This window comes from Mobula hypostoma, chromosome 16 (assembly GCF_963921235.1).
Source record: "Mobula hypostoma chromosome 16, sMobHyp1.1, whole genome shotgun sequence".
NCBI lineage: Eukaryota > Metazoa > Chordata > Chondrichthyes > Myliobatiformes > Myliobatidae > Mobula > Mobula hypostoma.
This window is the reverse complement of record NC_086112.1, coordinates 44892205-44911870: the sequence shown is the minus strand read 5'-3', so window position 1 is coordinate 44911870 and position 19666 is coordinate 44892205. Positions and strand designations below refer to the sequence as shown.

General features: G+C 41.5%; 1 protein-coding gene across 3 annotated transcripts in view; it reads right to left on the bottom strand.

Moving 5' to 3' along the window:
- The window catches only part of dapk1 (death-associated protein kinase 1), a 193773-nt gene that overhangs the window by 83354 nt on the left and 90753 nt on the right, over positions 1-19666 (bottom strand). For all 3 annotated transcript variants that reach the window (XM_063068839.1, XM_063068840.1, XM_063068841.1), the window contains exons 5-11: positions 18030-18159; positions 11165-11213; positions 11039-11065; positions 9873-10025; positions 9006-9051; positions 2355-2444; positions 765-857 (exon numbers count right to left, since the gene is read on the bottom strand). In XM_063068839.1, coding sequence (XP_062924909.1) covers positions 765-857; positions 2355-2444; positions 9006-9051; positions 9873-10025; positions 11039-11065; positions 11165-11213; positions 18030-18159 — 588 coding nt within the window. The remainder of the gene's footprint in view (positions 1-764; positions 858-2354; positions 2445-9005; positions 9052-9872; positions 10026-11038; positions 11066-11164; positions 11214-18029; positions 18160-19666) is intronic.

The window sequence follows — 19666 nt, the reverse complement described above, 5'->3', positions numbered from 1 at the left end:
AACATCCACCGTGTAATTACACTTTGAAAACAGCATAGTTTAAGTGAGGATAGCTGAACTGCATCCAGCTTTAATTGTTCAGAGCCCGATTAAGTCAAAATTCATGACCTCCACAGCTTGATCATCAGGTTAATCCACTGAGCAGTTAAACAGTGCAGGTTTAAACTGTATAGCCTTCAAAGATCATAGGCTGAACGTGATCTGTTCTGTACTAACAAACAGAATGCAGAGTAGCAGTTCAAAGCCAAACTGGTTTGGACACAAACCTGAGCTTAACAATGGTCAAAGACACGAACAGCTTCATTGGAGTTTAAACAGAAGAAACTAGCAATGAACAAAAGAGTTTATGAGTCAAAGTGGAGCATATTCAGAACTGGAATACTATGCAACACTTCTTCACATTAGTCAGTTGCTAGCTTGTAATTTGGATGAGATCTTTGGGTGCAGATATACCTTAATGTCATGAAATCATCCTCCTGAATAACGGAAGATGAGCAGCATTAAGGGGTCAATATTGGAATGAGGAGGCTTTCTCAAGGAAGGGGAAGCAAAATGTAGAGGAACAGCAAATTAAAAACTTTTTGTTCAAAGATTGTTTCCATCTCCTTTCACTGGAGGTTAAAGCCTTGGGCTTTATGTTAAACTGAGGCAGAATGAAATAGGAAGCTGACCTGGACTATAGCCAGCAAACAAATACACACAATTCTCAAACAAGAAGAAACAAAGCCCTCAGCTGCTGAATGGATTTTTGCTCAGGTACTTACCAAAGTGTCTTCACTCCTAGCAACACTCATGTTGCTCCGAGAAAGAAATGATCTTGATAGCCGTTGGCACAGTGATATTAGCCTCACTGATTGCTAAAGAAACAACAATTTAACCAAATAACTTGGTGGCAAAGCTTCAACTGAACACATTGAGAACTCTCACTTTACAAGAATAATTGTGAACTTGCAATCACAAATAATAGAACATGAAATGAATTCCAAATAGCTGGAATGTTACAGGCAGCTTTAAACTTACAAGCTTTACTTCGGTCATGGGGATTAAAAGCATCTCAGTAAGGAAAATTACATAATAATACTAAGGATTTAATTGTCACTAAAAGTGGGACACTGTTCCATGACATTCTTGAAATATAAATGTGTTTGCATATAAAATCATGTCATTTGATCTCTAACTTCATAAAAACAAAATCACAAGAAATAAAAAATCAGTAATTATTTAAAACTGTGTTCACCATCATTTATTTTTTATACACCACTAATTCAAACTGAAAGGCTTTGGGAAAAAAATGATAGGTATTTGATCTTCAGTAAAGGAACTGATTAACATTTTTCCTTGGTGAAATTAAATACATTTAAAAATGTTCAAGAAAATTGGGGACTAAGTGAAATTGAAATTAATTTGAAATCTGAAATTGAAAGGGCGATAAACTTTAAAAAATTTTGCAATAGATTGAATGGATATGAAATATACGTGTATACTCAAACTGATTTATGTTGGCCATTACGTGTGCCAGTTTTCATTTAGCACTGTTTACAGTTACCTTCCATTTAGCAGGTTCATACACTGAATTAGTAGGTGCAAGGTATAACATGCATTTTGTAACAACCAGACGTGCACAACAGAGCAAGTGATTAAAACGAAAAGAAAATAATTTCCCACAAGTTAATATTCCAACTTCACAAACTACAATAATTCTCAGACAGCAGTAGTTAATTTTTTCATCAATGTTTACAATAACACCCCACTGCACTGTTATATATTAATCTCATTAACCAACACATTCTTTCCCATTTAAATTCCACAGCATTTGCTGTACTATTCAGAATGGCAGTCCACTTCATGTTAATTAATCTCTTGTTGAAAAAGTCCCCCCCCCCGCCCAAGTAGTTAATCAGCAAAAGCAAATCTTAATTTCAAACAATGATCTTGTTTTTGAACTTGGCATATTCTCAAAGTGCCGTGTAAGGTTAAGTCTTCCAAACAAATTATGCCTTCTGCTTTCAAGGCAGCAGAAATACAAATGCCTAGTCCAAAATTACACTTAACAAATGGAATGATCTTAGACTTGGAGATATCCAGAGAACACCAAAAAAGCTCTATAATTATTGTATTTGTTTGTCTTATTAAGAATATTGAATATTGTCTGATCCTTAAAAGATGAAGCAACTATTCCTGTTCTTCATCAAAAGACCTCCTTGGCCAGACCACTCCTTGTACTCTTCACTGCGTGACCCAAGAATAATGGGCACAGTGTCCTGATAAAGATTTCTTTGTCAGTTCACTTCCAATTCTAAATGGAGTGACCTAGAATGCCTATGTAAATATTGTACAGTTAAAAATCCACATACCTTCCACTTCCTGCGAGCTGCAAACTTTTTGAACTTCTCCATATTTACAGCAGATGCTTTTCTGCTGAGAGCCTGCTGACTGTCTTTTGGCTGGAATATCATAGAAATAAAAGTTAAGTATTTACCTAGCTATTATGACTTGAAAATAAACACACATGTAAGTAATGTAACTCCTGCACTATAGTATCATAGGCCTGGGTAGTAACTAAAGCAGCTTACTCCCCTCACCCCTGACAATAAAACAAATTTGACAAGACCCTTGATAAACCATAGACCATATAAGACATAGGAGCAGAGTTAGGCCATTTGGCCCATCGAGTCTAAACCACCATTTCATCATGGTTGATCCAATTTTCCTCTCAGCCCCAATCTCCTACCTTCTCCCAGTATCCTTTCATGCCCTGACCAATCATGAATCTACCAATCTCTGCCTTAAATATACATAAAGACATGGCCTCCACAGTTGTCTGTGGCAAAGAATTCCACAGATTCGCCACCCTCTGGCTAAAAAAAAAATTCCTCCTCATCTCTGTTCTAAAGGGACGCCCCTCTATACTGAGGCTGTATCCTCAGGTCTCAAGACTCTCCACATCCACTCTATAAAGACCTTTCACCATTCAATAGGTTTAAATGAGGTCAACCCTCATTCTGAATTCCAGTGAATACAGGCTCAGAGCTATCAAACGCTCTTCATATGACAAGCCATTCAATCCTGGAATCATTTTTGTGAAAACCTCCTTTGCACCCTCTCCAGTTTCAGCACTTCCTCTCTAAGATAAGGGGCCCAAAACTGCTCACAATACTCTAAGTGAGGCCTCACCAGAGCTTTATAAAGTCTCAACATTACATCCTTGCTTTTATATTCTTGTCCTCTTGAACTGAATGCTAACATTGTGTTTGCCTTCCTCAACACAGAATCAACCTGCAAATTCATCAGTGCCATTCTTCCTGGACTGAGTGCAAGGCACAGGAAGAAACACACATTTTCCTTCCTCTTATCCAAACTTACTAGGAAGGTTCAAGACCAGATGGAAGTGAATGTGCTGTACTTCAGTTACCCAGAAACTTACTGCAGCATGCATGCGCCTGAGCAGAATGTGGCTAGAAATATCAACATTCAATTTGACTTTTTGGAAATCCTAGCCCAATATAGTTGCTTCTTTATAATTTAACTGCATACACACGGGGTATTCTTTGAAGTAGCGAGGGAGAGTGTGACATCTTTGCAGGGCAGAATCCATTTGAAAACAGTGCGTCTCATCGAGAATGAGTATTTTTAAGCCAATAAAAAGAAGCAAGTTGTAAGCAGAGTAGACGTTGTTGAAGTGGGCTGCTGTTAGAGTGGTCAGGCTTTGGTGAGAACAGGTGGAGGCATAGGGTACTGAGTCATTTGTTATTGTTTGTTTCTGATTGTGGAATTTGGGTTTGAGAAGTTGGAGCCAAAGATATAACAAGCTCGGTGAGAAGAGGCTGAGTAAATGACCTAGGTGAGTGTGAAGCTCAAAGTTTTCATAGATAAGGCACAGGTAAGCTTTTCTCCCCCCTGTCTGAAAATCCTGAGTCTTGAGTTCAGTGTAGGCAGCACGGATAGGGTGATGGAATGTTCTTCCTGTGAAATGTGGGATTTCAGGGTACCGACCAGTCTGATGACTACATCTGCAAGAAGAGCAGCCCTCTTCAGCTCCTGATGGACACGGTCAAGGAACTGGAGCTGGAGCTGGATGCACTCAGGACCCTCCGCAAGTCTGAAGATCTCATAGAGGAAAGTTTTACTGAGCTGGTCACACCCAGAGTGTGGGCGTCAGATAGTGGATGGGTGACCACCAGGAGAACCAAGGGGAGTAAGCAGTCAGTGTAGGGTTCTCCTGTGGCCCATCCCCTCAGCAACAAGTGTACCCCTTTGGATACTGCTGGGGGAATAACGTATCAGGACATAGCAGCAGCAGTGTGGCCTTGTGGCTGGCTCTGAGGCTCAGTAGGGAAGGTGAAGGCAGGCAGAGCGATAGTGATAGGAGACGCTATAGTTAGGGGGACGGACAGAAGATTTTGTGGTTGCGAAAGCGATGCCGAAGCAGTATGTTACCTTCCAGGTGCTAGGGCTAAGGATGTCAAGAGCGCCTGCAGAATATTATTAAGGGCAGCTGGGGCACATTGGCACCGAGATGTAGGTAGAAAGGGGGAAGAGGTCCTGTACAGAGAGTACAGGAAGTCAGGAAACAGGCTGAAGTACAGGACATCCAAGGTAATCTCTGGATTATTCCCTGTGCCACATGCCGGTCAGGATAGCGCAGATGAATGAATGGCTGAGGAACTGGTGTAGGGGACAGGATTTCAGATTCTTGGATCATTGGAATCTTTCATGTGGCAGGGCTGACCTGAACAAGAGAGGCGGGTTGTACTTAAACCAGAAGGAATCAATATTCTGGCCGGGAGGTTACTAGTGCTACTCGGGAGGATTTAATCTAGCTTGGCGGGGTTTGGGAACCAGAGCACCAGGTCAGAAAGTGGAGGGATGGAGGGAAAGTATTTGTCAGGGCCAGTAAGAACAGGCAGGAGCAAAGTAATAGATACCAAGGGATGGATAGTTTGAATTTAATGTGTATATCTTAATGCTCGGTGTATTACGGATAAGGGTCATGAACTGAGAGCATGGATCAATACATAGAACAACGATGTTGTGGCCATTGCAGAGATAGTTGAGGGAAGGACAGGAGTGGGGGGTCTGGGTGAGTAGATTTCAAAATTAGGATGTGTGCAATCACTCTAATAGAATTGTGCTACAGACACCCCCCACCTAAACAGCCAGCGGGACAGCAAGGAACAGATGTGCAGGCAGATTAAGGAAAGGTGCAAAAGCAATAGGGTTGTTATCATGGAAGACTAACTGAGACCTTCTTAGTGCAGGTGGAGGTAGAGGCGGACTTAAGATGGTGCTAAACGGCAACTCCTTTGCTTGCATCTTCGGAAACAGCTCTATTTCCATCTTTAATATCTTTATTTTTCCCTTTCCGGGTTCATTTGAAGACCCCGACCTGGAGTTACACGCTGACTTCGGTTCTTTGTGGGAATGGGACTCGTTCTCGGGGTTTCAGAACTGGTCGTTATCCGACGTGCCAAGGGTTCAGCCTGAGAGTCTCGCCTGTACTTGGAAGCCTAAGATCTCAGGGCTGTGGAAATGGGTGGATCGAGGGTCAGTGTCATGGTAGGAGACTTGTGTGCCGTCGGGGAGGCCGAAAAATCTTTCGCTGTGGGCCCGAAGACCCGAGATCTTTGCGATCTTCGGGCACAGAGTTCATAAAAAGCAACGAAATGGACTTTTAACATCATAAACCAGTGGGTCGTTGTTATGTCCCCTACTCGCTGTGAAAATGGGGGACACCTCCCTCTCCCTTATTAGGGAGAGAGAGAGAACCTGTGGTTTGTCGAATGCCAGAAGAAATGCAAAGTCTTTGGGGTAACTGCAAGTCTGTGTCTTTGCTATCGCTTAGCTCATGCTTGTGCTCGGTGACAGTGCTGATGCGCGGTTTTTTTTGCCGATGGGGTGAGGGGGGATTGTTGCTCACTGCCGCTTACGCGCGGGAGGGAAGGGAGTTAGGGGGACATTGGGGTTCTCACATTTAACTGTCGTTCATTCTTTGGGCACTTCTCTGTTTTCGTGGATGTTTGTGAAGAAAAAGCATTTCAGGATGGATATTGTATACATTTCTCTGACATTAAGTTGGACCTTGGAACCGGTTTAGATGAGACATAATTTGTTAGGTGCATCCAGCAGTGTTTCTGAAGTCAGTAGTTAGATAGTCCAGCAAGAGGAGGGGCTGTACTGGATCTGCTGTTGGGTTATAAGCCTGGCCAGGTGACCACCCTTTCACTGGGTGAGCAGTTAGAGAACAGTGGCCATAACTCCTTAAGTTTTAATGTAGCTATAGATAAGTATGCATAAGAAACATAACAAATAGGAGCAGGAGTAGGCCATCTGGCCCATCAAGCCTGCTCTGCCATTCAATAAGATCATGGCTGATCTGACCATGGACTCATCTCCACCTACCTGCCTTTTCCCTATAACCTTTAATTCCCCTACTATGCAAAAATCTATCCAACCTTGTCTTAAATATATTTACTGAGGTAGCCTCCACTGTTTCATTGGACAGAGAATTCCACAGATTTACCACTCTCCGGAATAAGTAGTTCCTTCTCATCTTCATCCTAAATTTACTCCCCCGAATCTTGAGGCTATGTCCCCTAGTTCTAGTCTCACCTACTAGTGGAAACAACTTTCCTGCTTCTATCTTATCTAACGCTTTCATAATTTTCTATGTTTCTATACGATCTCCTCTCATACTTCCAAATTCCAGCGAGTATAGTCCCAGGCAACTCAATCTCTCCTCATAGTCTACCCCCCTCATCTCTGGAATCAACCTGGTGAACCTCCTCTTCACTGCCTCCAAAGCCAGTATATCCTTCCTCGAATAAGGAGACCAGAACTGCACACAGTACTCCAGGTGTGGCCTCACCAGTACCCTGTACAGTTGCAGTGTAACCTCCTTTCTCTTAAATTCAATCACTCCAGCAATGGAGGCCAACATCCCATTTGCCTCCTTGTGGGAGAGTATTAAATTGGAGCAGGGAAAATTACTAGAGCATTTTGGCAGGAATGAGGGAGAGTTAATTGGAAACAGCCGTTTTTGGGCAAGTCCACATCTGACACGTGGAGAGTGCTTGAGGACTAACTGCACAGAGTACAGGACAGGTATATTCCAGTCAGAAGCAAGGACAAAAATGGCAAAGATAAGAGAACCTTGGAAGTTGAGGGAGATAACGAATTTAGTCAAGAAGAAAAAGGAAAATTATGTAAAGCTTAGGAAGCTGGAATGAAACTGGAACCTCGACTGCTTGTGATGTATATACTATAAGTGACCTGAATGGGTGGGTTAGTATGCATGCAGATGATACGGAGATTGGTTACATGACTGACAAAAGCTGTGGGATATAGATCAGTTGCAGATGTGGACAGAGCAATGACAGATGGAATTTACCCAGGCCAAATGTGAAGTGTTGAATCTTGGTAGGTGAAATGTAAAGAATCAGTGCACTGTTAATGGCACACTTAACAGGGGAAAATGAGTGGAGGAATCTTGAGGTTCAAGCTCATAGCTCCCTGAAAGTGACTACAGAAGTCCATGTCCTGCCGAAGGGGTTCGCCCCGAAATATCGACCATGCTTTTCTCCATAGATACTGCCTGGCCTCAGTTCCTTCAGCATGTTGTGTGTATTGCTCGGATTTCCAGCATGAACAGATTTTCTCTTGTTTGTGATTTGAACACAAGTTGACAGGGAGGTTAAAAGGCACATGGCATGCTTGCCTTTATTCATTGAGGCACTGAGAAAACTCAGGAAGTTAGGTTACAGCATTATAAAGCTGGAGCACTGCTTACAGTACTTGTCACTCCACTACAGGAAAGATGTCGAGGCTTTGGAGAGGGTGCAGAAGAGGTTTACCAGGATGTTGCCTGGATTAGAGAGCATGTGCTGTAACAGGAGGCTGGACAAACTGGGGTTGTTTTCTCTGGAGCGGCGGAGGCTGGCGGGAGATCGGATAGAGGTTTATAAGCTTATGAGAGGCATAGATAAGAGACAGTATCTTTTTCCCAGGGTTCAGATGCCTAAAACCAGAGGCATGCATTTAAGGGGCGAGGGACTGAGTTCAAAGGGAATATGAGGGGCAAGTTTTTTATTTTTTTTAAAAAATACAGGAAGAAGTGGGTGCCTGAAATGCATTGTCCGGGGTGGTGTAGAGACATTAGAGACTTCTAATAGACATTTAGAGAGGCACATGAATGTGAGGAAAATGGAAGGATATGGTACGGTGTAGGTAGAGGGGGTTAGTTAGTTAGTTTGTTATTTAGTTCAACACAACATTGCGGGACAGTACCATTCTACGTTCTACATACACATTAAACTTTTCTACTGACATTTTGATCTGGTTGTGAACAAGTATAAATGTGCAACAGGATCTGTGCAGAGAAACACGCACAAAATGCTGGAGGAACTCAGCAAGTCAGGCAGCATCTGTGGAAGGGATTTGGGCCAAGGCTCCTCATCAGATCTGAATTGTTGTTAGCTTATTCCCCTTGATAGGTGTGCCTGACTTGCTGAGTTCTTCCAGTATTTTGTGTGCATTGCTTAAGATTTCCAGCACGTGCACTACCTCTTGCCCACAAGCTGCCGTGCAGATATTATTGTAGATGGATATTGTTTCTAGTGCAGCAGAAGGCACGATACTAGGATGCAAATCACATCCTAACATTTATTTCTCAAAAATAAAGATGCTGAAACATTTATTAGAAATGAACTACCAAATCTGGTTAGTTATCTACCCAGCTTACTCACTTCAGTGTGATAGGATAAAGAACTTTGACAGGTTAATCACTGAGTAGGTGGAAAACATGCACAAAACCTTCTAAATTTTGATTTTTAAGTAATTCCAAGGGAGTTCTAATAATAAAAAAAACTCACACAACAGGTCACACAACATAGCACACTAGACCTTATCAGGTCTTGAGCCTTGCTCTTAAGTTGAAGTAAATGAATTTAAGATGGGTTATGCATTCTCTCATGTTAAGCCAAAGTCTTAAATACTTATAGGAAGCACACCTTGATCCACGGGTGCTGAAAGCTGTCTTGAATTGTCATTCTTTTCCTGTTGAAGACAAAGGTACAATGAAAAACTGTTGAAAATACCACAATACATAATCATAACACGCAAACGAAACTTTCAACCCAACAGTTTTCCAGGTTGCTGTAGAATATTTTAGTTTTCTGCTTGTATGTCATTGTACATAAAGATGATTCCTAAAAGGAGCACTAAATAAAAAAACTGTGCTGTAGATGGCGTTTAAGTATGGAAACATTTTTTTATTCTACCCTCCACCCCCTTTTAAGTTCTTTCTTTCTGTAGTTGGTAGGGTAGTGAGGATTACCATTATCTTAAGTCTATAAGCCAGATCTGAAATGAGTGCAGAGTGTTCATCTGAATTTTTTTGGCAAAAGAATTTTAATCTATGATGTCTATTTAATACCTATCATATAATCACTGACACAAAAAGTAGGCAAATATTTCACAATTATTCTCATTGATTTCATTCAGTAATAACTGGAAAACTGGAAGATGAACTAGCTTTGTTTTTTTTTAAATGACAAATGGATTTGGGTATCAGTATGTCTGCTGACAAAAGGATTATTACAACTACCCCTAGGTTTCTCACTAAACCACACAATGAACTGCAATCAGAAGGCAAAACCAAGAGAGATATTTCCTCATGAAATTCAGAAGCAAGGAGGAGAATTTTCCCAATTGACTGCTACTTTGGCAGATACCAACTCTCAGACCTCCTGTGCCCAAAACGACAGAACCATCACATATGAAGCAATTAATATTTTTTATGTTTGTACATCATTAACGTGCTTATAATATTAAAGTACACCAAAGTAACATTTCAGAAAAGAGTACTGAAGACATACTTGGGATCTTTCACAAGTAGTTTCTGGATAAAATCTTTCGCCAAACCACTAGTATTCTTGAAAAATTCCACATCGAATTCATAGTTCACAGCTGAAACATTGGCCAATGTTTCTTGTTTGCTGTCACCCAAGAAAGGTGATGCACCACTTAAGCTAATTAAAAGAGAATGGCAAATTTCAAAACAATGTCATCTATGTGATAAGCTGTTAAAAATATTACACTCTATGGTTATCTAACCTTTCATATTTCAAATACTGCATAGGATTATCCTGACAAAACTACAAAGAGGAATTTCAGTACCTCTACACCAGTTTGACTAAGTACAAGCATAGCTTAATGGAAACAATTACATTGATGTAAGATAGCATTATGGCAAATAGTTAACCTCTTATCTAGGCTAATACTCGTTGGAATTTAGAAGATTGAGGGAGGATCTTATTGAAACGTATAAAATCCTAAAGGGATTGGACAGGCTAGATGCAGGAAGATTGTTCCCGATGTTGGGGAAGTCCAGAACGAGGGGTCACAGTTTGAGGATAAAGAGGAAGCCTTTTAGGACCGAGATTAGGAAAAACTTCTTCACACAGAGAGTGGTGAATCTGTGGAATTCTCTGCCACAGGAAACAGTTGAGGCCAGTTCATTGGCTATATTTAAGAGGGAGTTAGATATGGCCCTTGTGGCTAAAGGGATCAGGGGGTATGGAGGGAAGGCTGGTACAGGGTTCTGAGTTGGATGATCAGCCATGATCATACTGAATGGCAGTGCAGGCTTGAAGGGCCGAATGGCCTACTCCTGCACCTATTTTCTATGTTTTCTATTTCATAAAGAGATTAATTTTAGACTCATGTTATTGAAAACATTTTTTGTCAATTCCTGCTCAAAACTCATTATGTTATACTTCCCAACTTTTGTAATAATACAAACACAGCACAATCCAGGTGACAACGACATTCCAATTTTGTTCCATATTCATTTCAGTAAACTGGTCCTCAACAAAATAATAGGAGTGCCATTTCAGACACACTAGGTGCTAATGTTGCGATAACTTTAAACGAGTTACTATTCCCACACGTGAATGCTAACATGACAAGAATCTGGCAAAAATTTCACAACAACATATTTAGACTGTGAGAAAGGTAATAATTGTAAAAATTCAATACTTACAGAATGTACGTTATTACTCCAATACTCCTGAAATATGAGACAGCAGTTTTGTTATATTTCTGCAAATGACTGTGTGAATAACCCACTGAAAGTTTCAGTTTATTGTGTAGTTTATTTTTCACTCACCACATATCAGCCTCCAGGCCAAGAGGTTCATAGTTTACGATTTCAGGAGCTACAAAATAAAAATCTGTAATTAGTCTCACAAGATTCCAACCAGTTACAGCTAAAGGAATTGACTTTTCTTCCCCACTTAAAATATTTTTGCAAACCCATTTGTTCCTCTGGTGGTGATGGTCCTAATTCCATCAGTGACTTCTCTTCATAACTGCCCTAATTCAAGAACTACTGAAACAGCACTTTTCAGATCTACTTCAAATTCAGCACCTTTAAAAAGTGTTATTTCAGAGCAGGTGCTGCGATTGTTCTACCATCCCTTCTTACATCTTGCTTACTGATTTCCTTTTGTTAAGTTCAGCAGCTTTTCATTTTGGAGTTCAGTTTGCACAAAACAAATTTTGTTCAAATTAAATAACCACCTACATCTGGTGTTCTAAACATACAGGAAGAAATGAAACCAGCCTATAAAGCCTCTATAATTTTCCATTAGGATCTGGGTCATTTAAACCGTTTGATCTTGCACATTTAAAAAAGTGTACATAATCTACATATATCAATCAAAACAGAGAATGCGGAAACTATCAACAGATCTGGCAGTTTCTGCGGTTAAAAGAAGTAGGGTAAATGCTCCAGATATAACACCCTTCATTAAAACTGGGTCAGAACTCAGGAGAACCCTTGCCCAGTTTTGGTATCAGGCCTAGGACCTAGAGCCTGGCTTCATTTCACTTTACGTGGAAGGTGCTTAAGTGCTTCATGCATTTTTGTTTTTAAATCAGATTTCCAGCATCTGCAGGTTTGTATCAAAAACATCATTCCTGAAAGGACCCTTGGAAATCTAATGTATAAAAAGAAAATGAAGTTTTTTGAGCTTCCTTTCACTCATCTACATTTAACCATATTTACATATCCTTCTACTCAATTCTTCCTGTTTATCTGGTTTCCCTAGAAATGTAGCTCAACTACTGGGCTCTAGAATCCCCAATGTCTATGATAGTGAATGTGATATTTCCAGAATATAACTGGTCATACTTACAATTGGTTCTATCAACCATTTCTCAAACTTAAAACTTGCATTAGGTCTTTCCTTACTGCTGTATTTTCTAGAGGAATATTTCCTGCTAGCTCCCTCAGTTCTGGTATCATTGAAGCTGACATTTCTCTGCACCTTTTCCAGTGCCCCTCTATCATGCCATAATATATAGATCAAAACTGTTCCAAGTGTTTCAAATTGTGGGCTTAGAACAAAGTTTGATACAACTTTTCTAATTTTAATTTCCGCCTCAAGTATTAACTCAAACTTAGCTGGCTTTTTTCATTGCTGCTTTACCTGTGGCATTTTCGTTTGGTGATATCTATAATTAACACTTCTCCCCAGTCTGTTTAAACACTTCTATGGAACAAACGGTTCCTTAATTCTCTGCCAAAATGTACTCTTTGATATGTTGCATTAAGAGACTATGGTTAAGAAACTTCTTGCTGATCGGTTGTCCATAGATAAGATCTACATCGCAAGTTTTAGAAAGATGATCGACTATGGAAAATTCTTGCCCTCATTTTTGTTTTTTTTTGCCCTTTGGTCTGTCCTAGGTCAAGTACACGGAGGGCAAATGCAATACCACCTTCACAATTGTTTGTATGATTAGTTAACATGACACATATCAAGGACCAGTGGTACAGTGCTAGCCGGAGCGCGTCCGGCACATCTTTAAGAAAAAAGCCGAAATAAACAAGCTAATTAATTAGGTGCCGCCCAGAGTGATTTGAGTATTTCAGAAACTGCTGATCTCCTGCGATTTCTACGCACAACAGACTCTGGAGTTTACAAAGAATGGTGCCAAAAACAAAAAAAAAAATCTGGCGAGTGGCTGTTCTGTGAGCAAAATCATCTTGTTAAATCCACTCGCCGGCGGCACCTAATTAATTAGCTTGTTTATCTCGGCTTTTTTCTTAAAGATGTGCCGGACACGCTCCGGTGTGCTCCGGCTAGCACTGCACCCGTCAAGGACAAAATTGGAATTCTCCTAAACCACTTCTACATTGTGCATTAAATTTTTCAACCACACAATTAGAGAAGGTCAACAGTTTGAAACATGAATACTCCTTATTTCAAATATATTGTTACGAAAAGCATGACAAGTGGAAATATTAAAAGTTAAACTCTTGAAGATGTAAGACTTTACAAACAGTCCAGCTCAGGGTAAAAGAGAGGCGAGACTGCGCAGGCGCGTGACGTGAGCCAGTAGAGCGCGAAAGGTTTAAAAAGAATACCACCATATCCAGTGCAGTGAGAGGGTTTTGGCTCAACGGGCTTAGGCGGTAATGGGACGAGGCGAGGTAGGTTTTCCAGTGTTATTTGCGGAAAAGAAGTAGTATCTGTGTGAGGTGAGTTTTCTGTGCTCGGTGTCAGATGTGGGAGGTCCTGGAATCTCCCAGCCTCCCGAATGGCCATAGTTGCACCCAGTGTGTCAAGCTGCAGCTCCTAAGGGAAATGGAGATGCAGCTCGTTGACCTTCGTCTGGTCAGGGAGAGCGAGGAGGTGAGAAAGGAGTTATAGGCAGGTGGTCACACCAGGGCCACAGGAGACAGACAAGTAGGTCACAGTCAGGAAGGGGATGGGGAAGAGTCAGGTACTAGAGAGTACCCCTGTGGCTGTACCCCTTGACAATAAGTACTCCTGTTTGAGTACTGTTGTGGGGGGGGGCAGCTTACCTGGGGGAAGCAACAGTGGTTGTGCCTCTGGTACAGATTCTGGCCCTGTGGCTCAGAAGTGTAGGGAAAGGAAGAGAATGGCAGCAGTGATAGTGGACTCGATAGTTAGGGGGTCAGACAAGCGATTCTGTGGACGCAGGAAAGAAAGTCGGATGGTAGTTTGCCTCCCAGGTGCCAGGGTCCGTGATGTTTCAGATCGCGTCCACGATATCCTGCAGTGGAAGGGAGAACAGCCAGAGGTCGTGGTACATATTGGTGCCAATGACATAGGAAGGAAAAGGGAAGAGGTCCTGAAAAAAGACTACAGGGAGTTAGGAAGGAAGTTGAGAAGCAGGACCACAAAGGTAGTAATCTCAGGATTACTGCCTGTGCCACGCGACAGTGAATATAGGAATAGAATGAGGTAGAGGATAAGTGCGTGGCTGACGGATTGGAGCAGGGGGCAGGGATTCAGATTTCTGGATCTTTGGAACCTCTTTTGGGACAGGTGTGCTCTGTACAAAAAGGATGGGCTGCACTTGAATCCCGGGGGACCAGTATCCTGGCGGGGAGGTTTGCAAAGGCTACTGGGGAGAGTTTAAACTAGAATTGTTGGGGGATGGGAACCAAACTGAAGAGACTGGGGAAGAGGAGGTTGGCTTACAAATAGAAAAAGCTTATAGGCAGTGCGAGAGAGAGGATAGGCAGGTGATAAAGAAGGGACGCACTCAGACCGAAGGTTTGGGATGTGTCTATTTTAACACAAGGAGTGTTGTGGACAAAGCGGATGAGCTTAGAGCATGGATCAGTACTTGGAGATATGATGTGGTGGCCATTACAGACTTGGATGGCTCAGGGACAGGAATGGTTACTTCAAGTGCTGGGTTTTAGATGTTTCAGGAAGGACCGGGAGGGAGGTAAAAGAGGTGGGGGTATGGCACTGTTGATCAGAGATAGTGTCACGGCTGCAGAAAAGGTGGACGCCATGGACAGATTGTCTACGGAGTCTCTGTGGGGGGAGGTAAGGAACAGGAAGGGGTCAATAACATTACTGGGTGTTTTTTAAAGGCCGCCCAATAGTAAGAGGGATATCAAGGAGCAGATAGGAAACCAGATCCTGGAAAGGTGTAATAATAACAGAGTTGTCGTGATGGGAGATTTTAATTTCCCATTATCGATTGGCATCTCCCTAGAGCAAGGGGTTTAGATGGGGTGGAGTTTGTTAGGTGTGTTCAGGAAGGTTTCTTGACACAATATGTAGGTAAGCCTACAAGAGGAGAGGCTGTACTTGATTTGGTATTGGGAAATGAACCTGGTCAGGTGTCAGATCTCTCAGTGGGAGAGCATTCTGGAGATAGTGATCACAATTCCATCTCCTTTACCATAGCATTGGAGAGAGATAGGCACAGACAAGTTGGTAAAGCATTTAATTGGAGTAAGGGGAATTATGAGGCTATCAGGCAGGAAATTGGAGGCTTAAATTGGAAACGGATGTTCTCAGGGAAAAGTATGGAAAAAATGTGGCAAATATTCAGGGTATATTTGTGTGGAGTTCTGCATAGGTATGTTCCAATGAGACAAGGAAGTTATGGTAGGGTACAGGAACCGTGGTGTACAAAGGCTATAATAAATCTAGTCAAGAAGAAAAGAAAAGCTTACAAAAGGTTCAGAGAGCTAGGTAATGTTAGAAATCTAGACTATTATAAGGAAGAAGCTTAAGAAGGAAATTAGGAGAGACAGAAGGGGCCACGAGAAGGCCTTGGCTGGCAGAAATAAGGAAAACCCCAAGGCATTCTACAAGCATGTGAAGAGCAAGAGGATAAGACGTGAAAGAATAGCACCTATCAAGTGTGACAATGGGAAAGTGTGTATGGAACTGGAGGAAATATTAGAGGTACTTCATGAATACTTTACTTCAGTATTCACTATGGAAAAGGATCTTGCTGATTGTAGTGATGACTTGCAGCAGACCGAAAAGCCTGAGCATGTAGAGGTATAATATGACTAGGAGTAGTCAGCATGGCTTTGTCAAGGGCAGGTCATGCCTTACCAGCCTGATTGAATTTTCGGAGGATGTGACTAAACACATTGATGAAGGAAGAGCAGTAGATGCAGTGTATATGGATTTCAGCAAGGCATTTGATAAGGTACGCCATGCAGGCTTACCAAGAAAGTAAGGAGGCATGGGATCCAAGGGGACATTGCTTTGTGGATCCAGAACTGGCTTGCCCACAGAAGGCAAAGAGTGGTTGTAGATAGGTCATATTCTGCATGGAGGTCTGTGACCAGTGGTGTGCCTCAGGGATCTGTTCTGGGACCCCTACTCTTCGTGATTTTTATAAATGACCTGGATGAGGAAGTGGAGGGATGGGTCAGTAAATTTGCTGCTGACACAAAGGTTGGAGGTGTTGTGGATAGTGTGGAGGGCTGTCAGAGGTTACAGCGGGACATTGATAGGATGCAAAACTGGGCTGAGAAGTGGCAGATGGAGTTCAACCCAGATAAGTGTGGTGGCTCATTTTGGTAGGTCAAATATGATGGCAGAATATAGTATTAATGGTAAGACTCTTGGCAGTGTAGAGGATCAGAGGGATCTTGGGGTCCGAGTCCATAGGACGCTCAAAGCAGCTGCGTGGGTTGACACTGCAGTTAAGAAGGCATACAGTGCATTGGCCTTCATCAATCGTGGAATTGAATTTAGGAGCCGAGAGGTAATGTTACAGCTATATAGGACCCTGGTCAGACCACACTTGGACTACTGTGGTCAGTTCTGGTCACCTCACTACAGGAAGGATGTGGAAGCCATAGAAAGGGTGCGGAGGAGATTTACAAGGATGTTGCCTGGATTGGGGAGCATGCCTTATGAGAATAGGTTGAGTGAACTCGGCCTTTTCTCCTTGGAGCAATGGAGGATGAGAAGTGACCTGACAGAGGTGTATAAGATGATAAGAGGCACTGATCGTGTGGATAGTCAGATGCTTTTTCCCAGGTTAAGGTGCTGGGGAGTAGGTACAGAGGAGATGTCAGGGGTAAGTTTTTTATTCAGAGAGTGGTGAGTGTGTGGAATGGGCTGCCGGCAACAGTGCTGGAGGCGGATATGATAGGGTCTTTTAAGAGACTTTTAGATAGGTACATGGAGCTTAGTAAAATAGAGGGCTATAGGTAAGCCTAGTAATTTCTAAGGTAGGGACATGTTCGGCACAACTCTGTGGACCGAAGGGCCTATATTGTGCTGTAGGTTTTCTATGTTTCTAAATTTGTGCATCAGCTGCTTCATTACTCTAACTTTGGACTAATCACAGCCTAAAATCAAATAACTGGGAAAAGAGACACTTAAAAATTCACTGTTCCCTTTCTTATTTTCTCCCACTGTTGAAAATCTCAACAATCTTTTTGTGTTGGTTCCTTGCAAATGCCAATGACATTGGACGCATGATGGCAGGAGGTTCTTCGGCCCCTGTCAGCAATGATACAAGGCAATCAACTCCAAGAGCAGATTATTTTGCTATTTTAATCTTCTATAGGATGACTAAAAGCTCACATTATTTCTGAATAAGAATGTAATAAGCATGGAGGAGTCACCAGAAAACAGGATGCAAAAGTGGTCAGGTGGTCTGTTACAATTAACCTTTCAGTGGAATGTGCGGGGACAAAATCAGAATAACAAATAGAGAAACCGTGCATTCCAGAACTGGTAGATAAATTCCACTGCATGCCAGAATAAACCACACTGAAGGCTCCAGTCTTATATGTGCATTCTAGTTAGGAGTGAGGAAATGCAGAGCCCAGACCTTTAAAACTTGAGGTCTAGTGCAACTTTCATTACCAAATGTGAAACAGACACAACCATAACTGCTCCACTGGTCTACTTATACAACTATCAGTTTTGTTAACACTTTAATTTATTGACCCCCAGGCCGTTATTGTTTCACGCCATAAATATATGGGGTAGTGTTCAGCATGCACATAGTGATATCATCAACTCCACTGCAGCTTGTGACCCACTTGCCCAGTTCCCACTTGTTACAAACAGAACATGGCACAACTATATAACACCTTCACAAAGCGCCTACATCTCAAATAACAGAAAACGAAATTTCATCAGCCCATGAACAGAGAGAGAGAAAAAAAAAATCAGGATTTCTATGCCGGTTTCAGAGATATCTTTCAAGATACTTACCAACAAACTCTGGAGTTCCAAAGATGTTTTTAAATTCATGCCCAAAATCAATTTCATGTGCCAAACCAAAGTCAATGAGTTTAATCCGAGGGCTCGGCGATTTTTTATCTAGCAACATAATGTTTTCAGGCTGCAGAAAAGCAAAAGGTCATGGAAGGAATTCAAGTATCAGTTTGTTTCCTTTAATGAAGCAGAACAAATACAGCATGTACGATTTAAATTAATTCACTGTGAAAACTTGTTATTTTGCATAAAAACAACTTCAAAAAAGTAACAGTACATTCAAATAAACAGGAAGATTTAGTTTTAGTTATTGCTTTGTATTACACTTCTCTGTTGTTCTAAGATGATGTCTATTGGTACAAAGTACAATCTGTACATCTCTCAATGCTGTTACTATATTTGTTCAGTTACAAAATCTGAGTGATTACCATATATAAAGCATGCTTAGCATTTTTGCCTCACCGACATTTCCTTTAGCTTCACCTACACTGAAGATGATAACTACAGTGAAGATAAGGCTCCAGTGAATGGTAGCTCTATATTCCCTCATCTGAACTATTAACCTTTCGTGAACAAATTGTTAAAGTTTATCATCTCACTGTGCCTTTGCAATGTCCAATTGAGTTTTTAAATCAGCATCTACATCATACACCCCAGTACTGGTCACTGTATACTAAGGGAGAAAAACTCTGGCCTTTCCACATTCTTCTCAACTCTAATGACAAATCAAACTCGGATTTAAACCTAACCAAATGTAGAGTCAATACGAATCTCCCAAGTATTGTTGACTTCTGGTACAACAGGGCTGCCAAGTACTGTAGTGATTAGCACAACGTTCCACAGTACCAGCGACCCAAGTTCAATTTCTGCCATTGCCTGTAAGGAGCTTGTACGGTTTCACCGTGACTGCGTGGGTTTCCTTCGGGTGCTCCAGCTTCCTCCCGCAGTCCAAAGATGTACCAGTTGGCAGGTTAATTGGCCATTATAAATTGTCCCGTGATTAGGCTAGGATTAAATCAGGGGATTGCTGGGTGGCCAGGCTCAAAGGACCAGAAGGGCCTGTTCCATGTTGTATCTCAATAAATAAATAACCAGGACCCAACAATTCACTTTCACTTAACACTGGAGGATTAAACAACCCGAGGAAAAATTATAACCTGATGAACCTATTTTATCTCTTCAACCTTTCGACTAGTCAACGGCAAACACTGAACAGGAAACATCTGTTAAATCTGTGCTGCTTGTCAGTAACCACGTCTCTATCATCGAGTATTTTGTTTCCTATTCTCAGCACTGTGTTGCTTTCTTTTCAGTCTTTATTGAACTTAAGTTTGAGATTTTCTATTGAATACGTTTATTTGACAGATCAAATACATGTTTACACATCGTTGATAAAGAATATCCCATAGATGCTACTGAATTGCCCATATTAATCATTTTGATTGTTACTGCATATACAGCTTCTGGTCTTCAGAAACAGAACTAGCTGCAACAAGGATCCATTTACCACCACAGAACAGGCTTATTTTAAGTAAATGCAAAAAGTATTAATAAGTTATCAGTATTTTATAGGAGCTATGTTTGTGCTTAATAATTGCTTTGCTGCATTGGTTGCATAAGATTTCTCAACATTT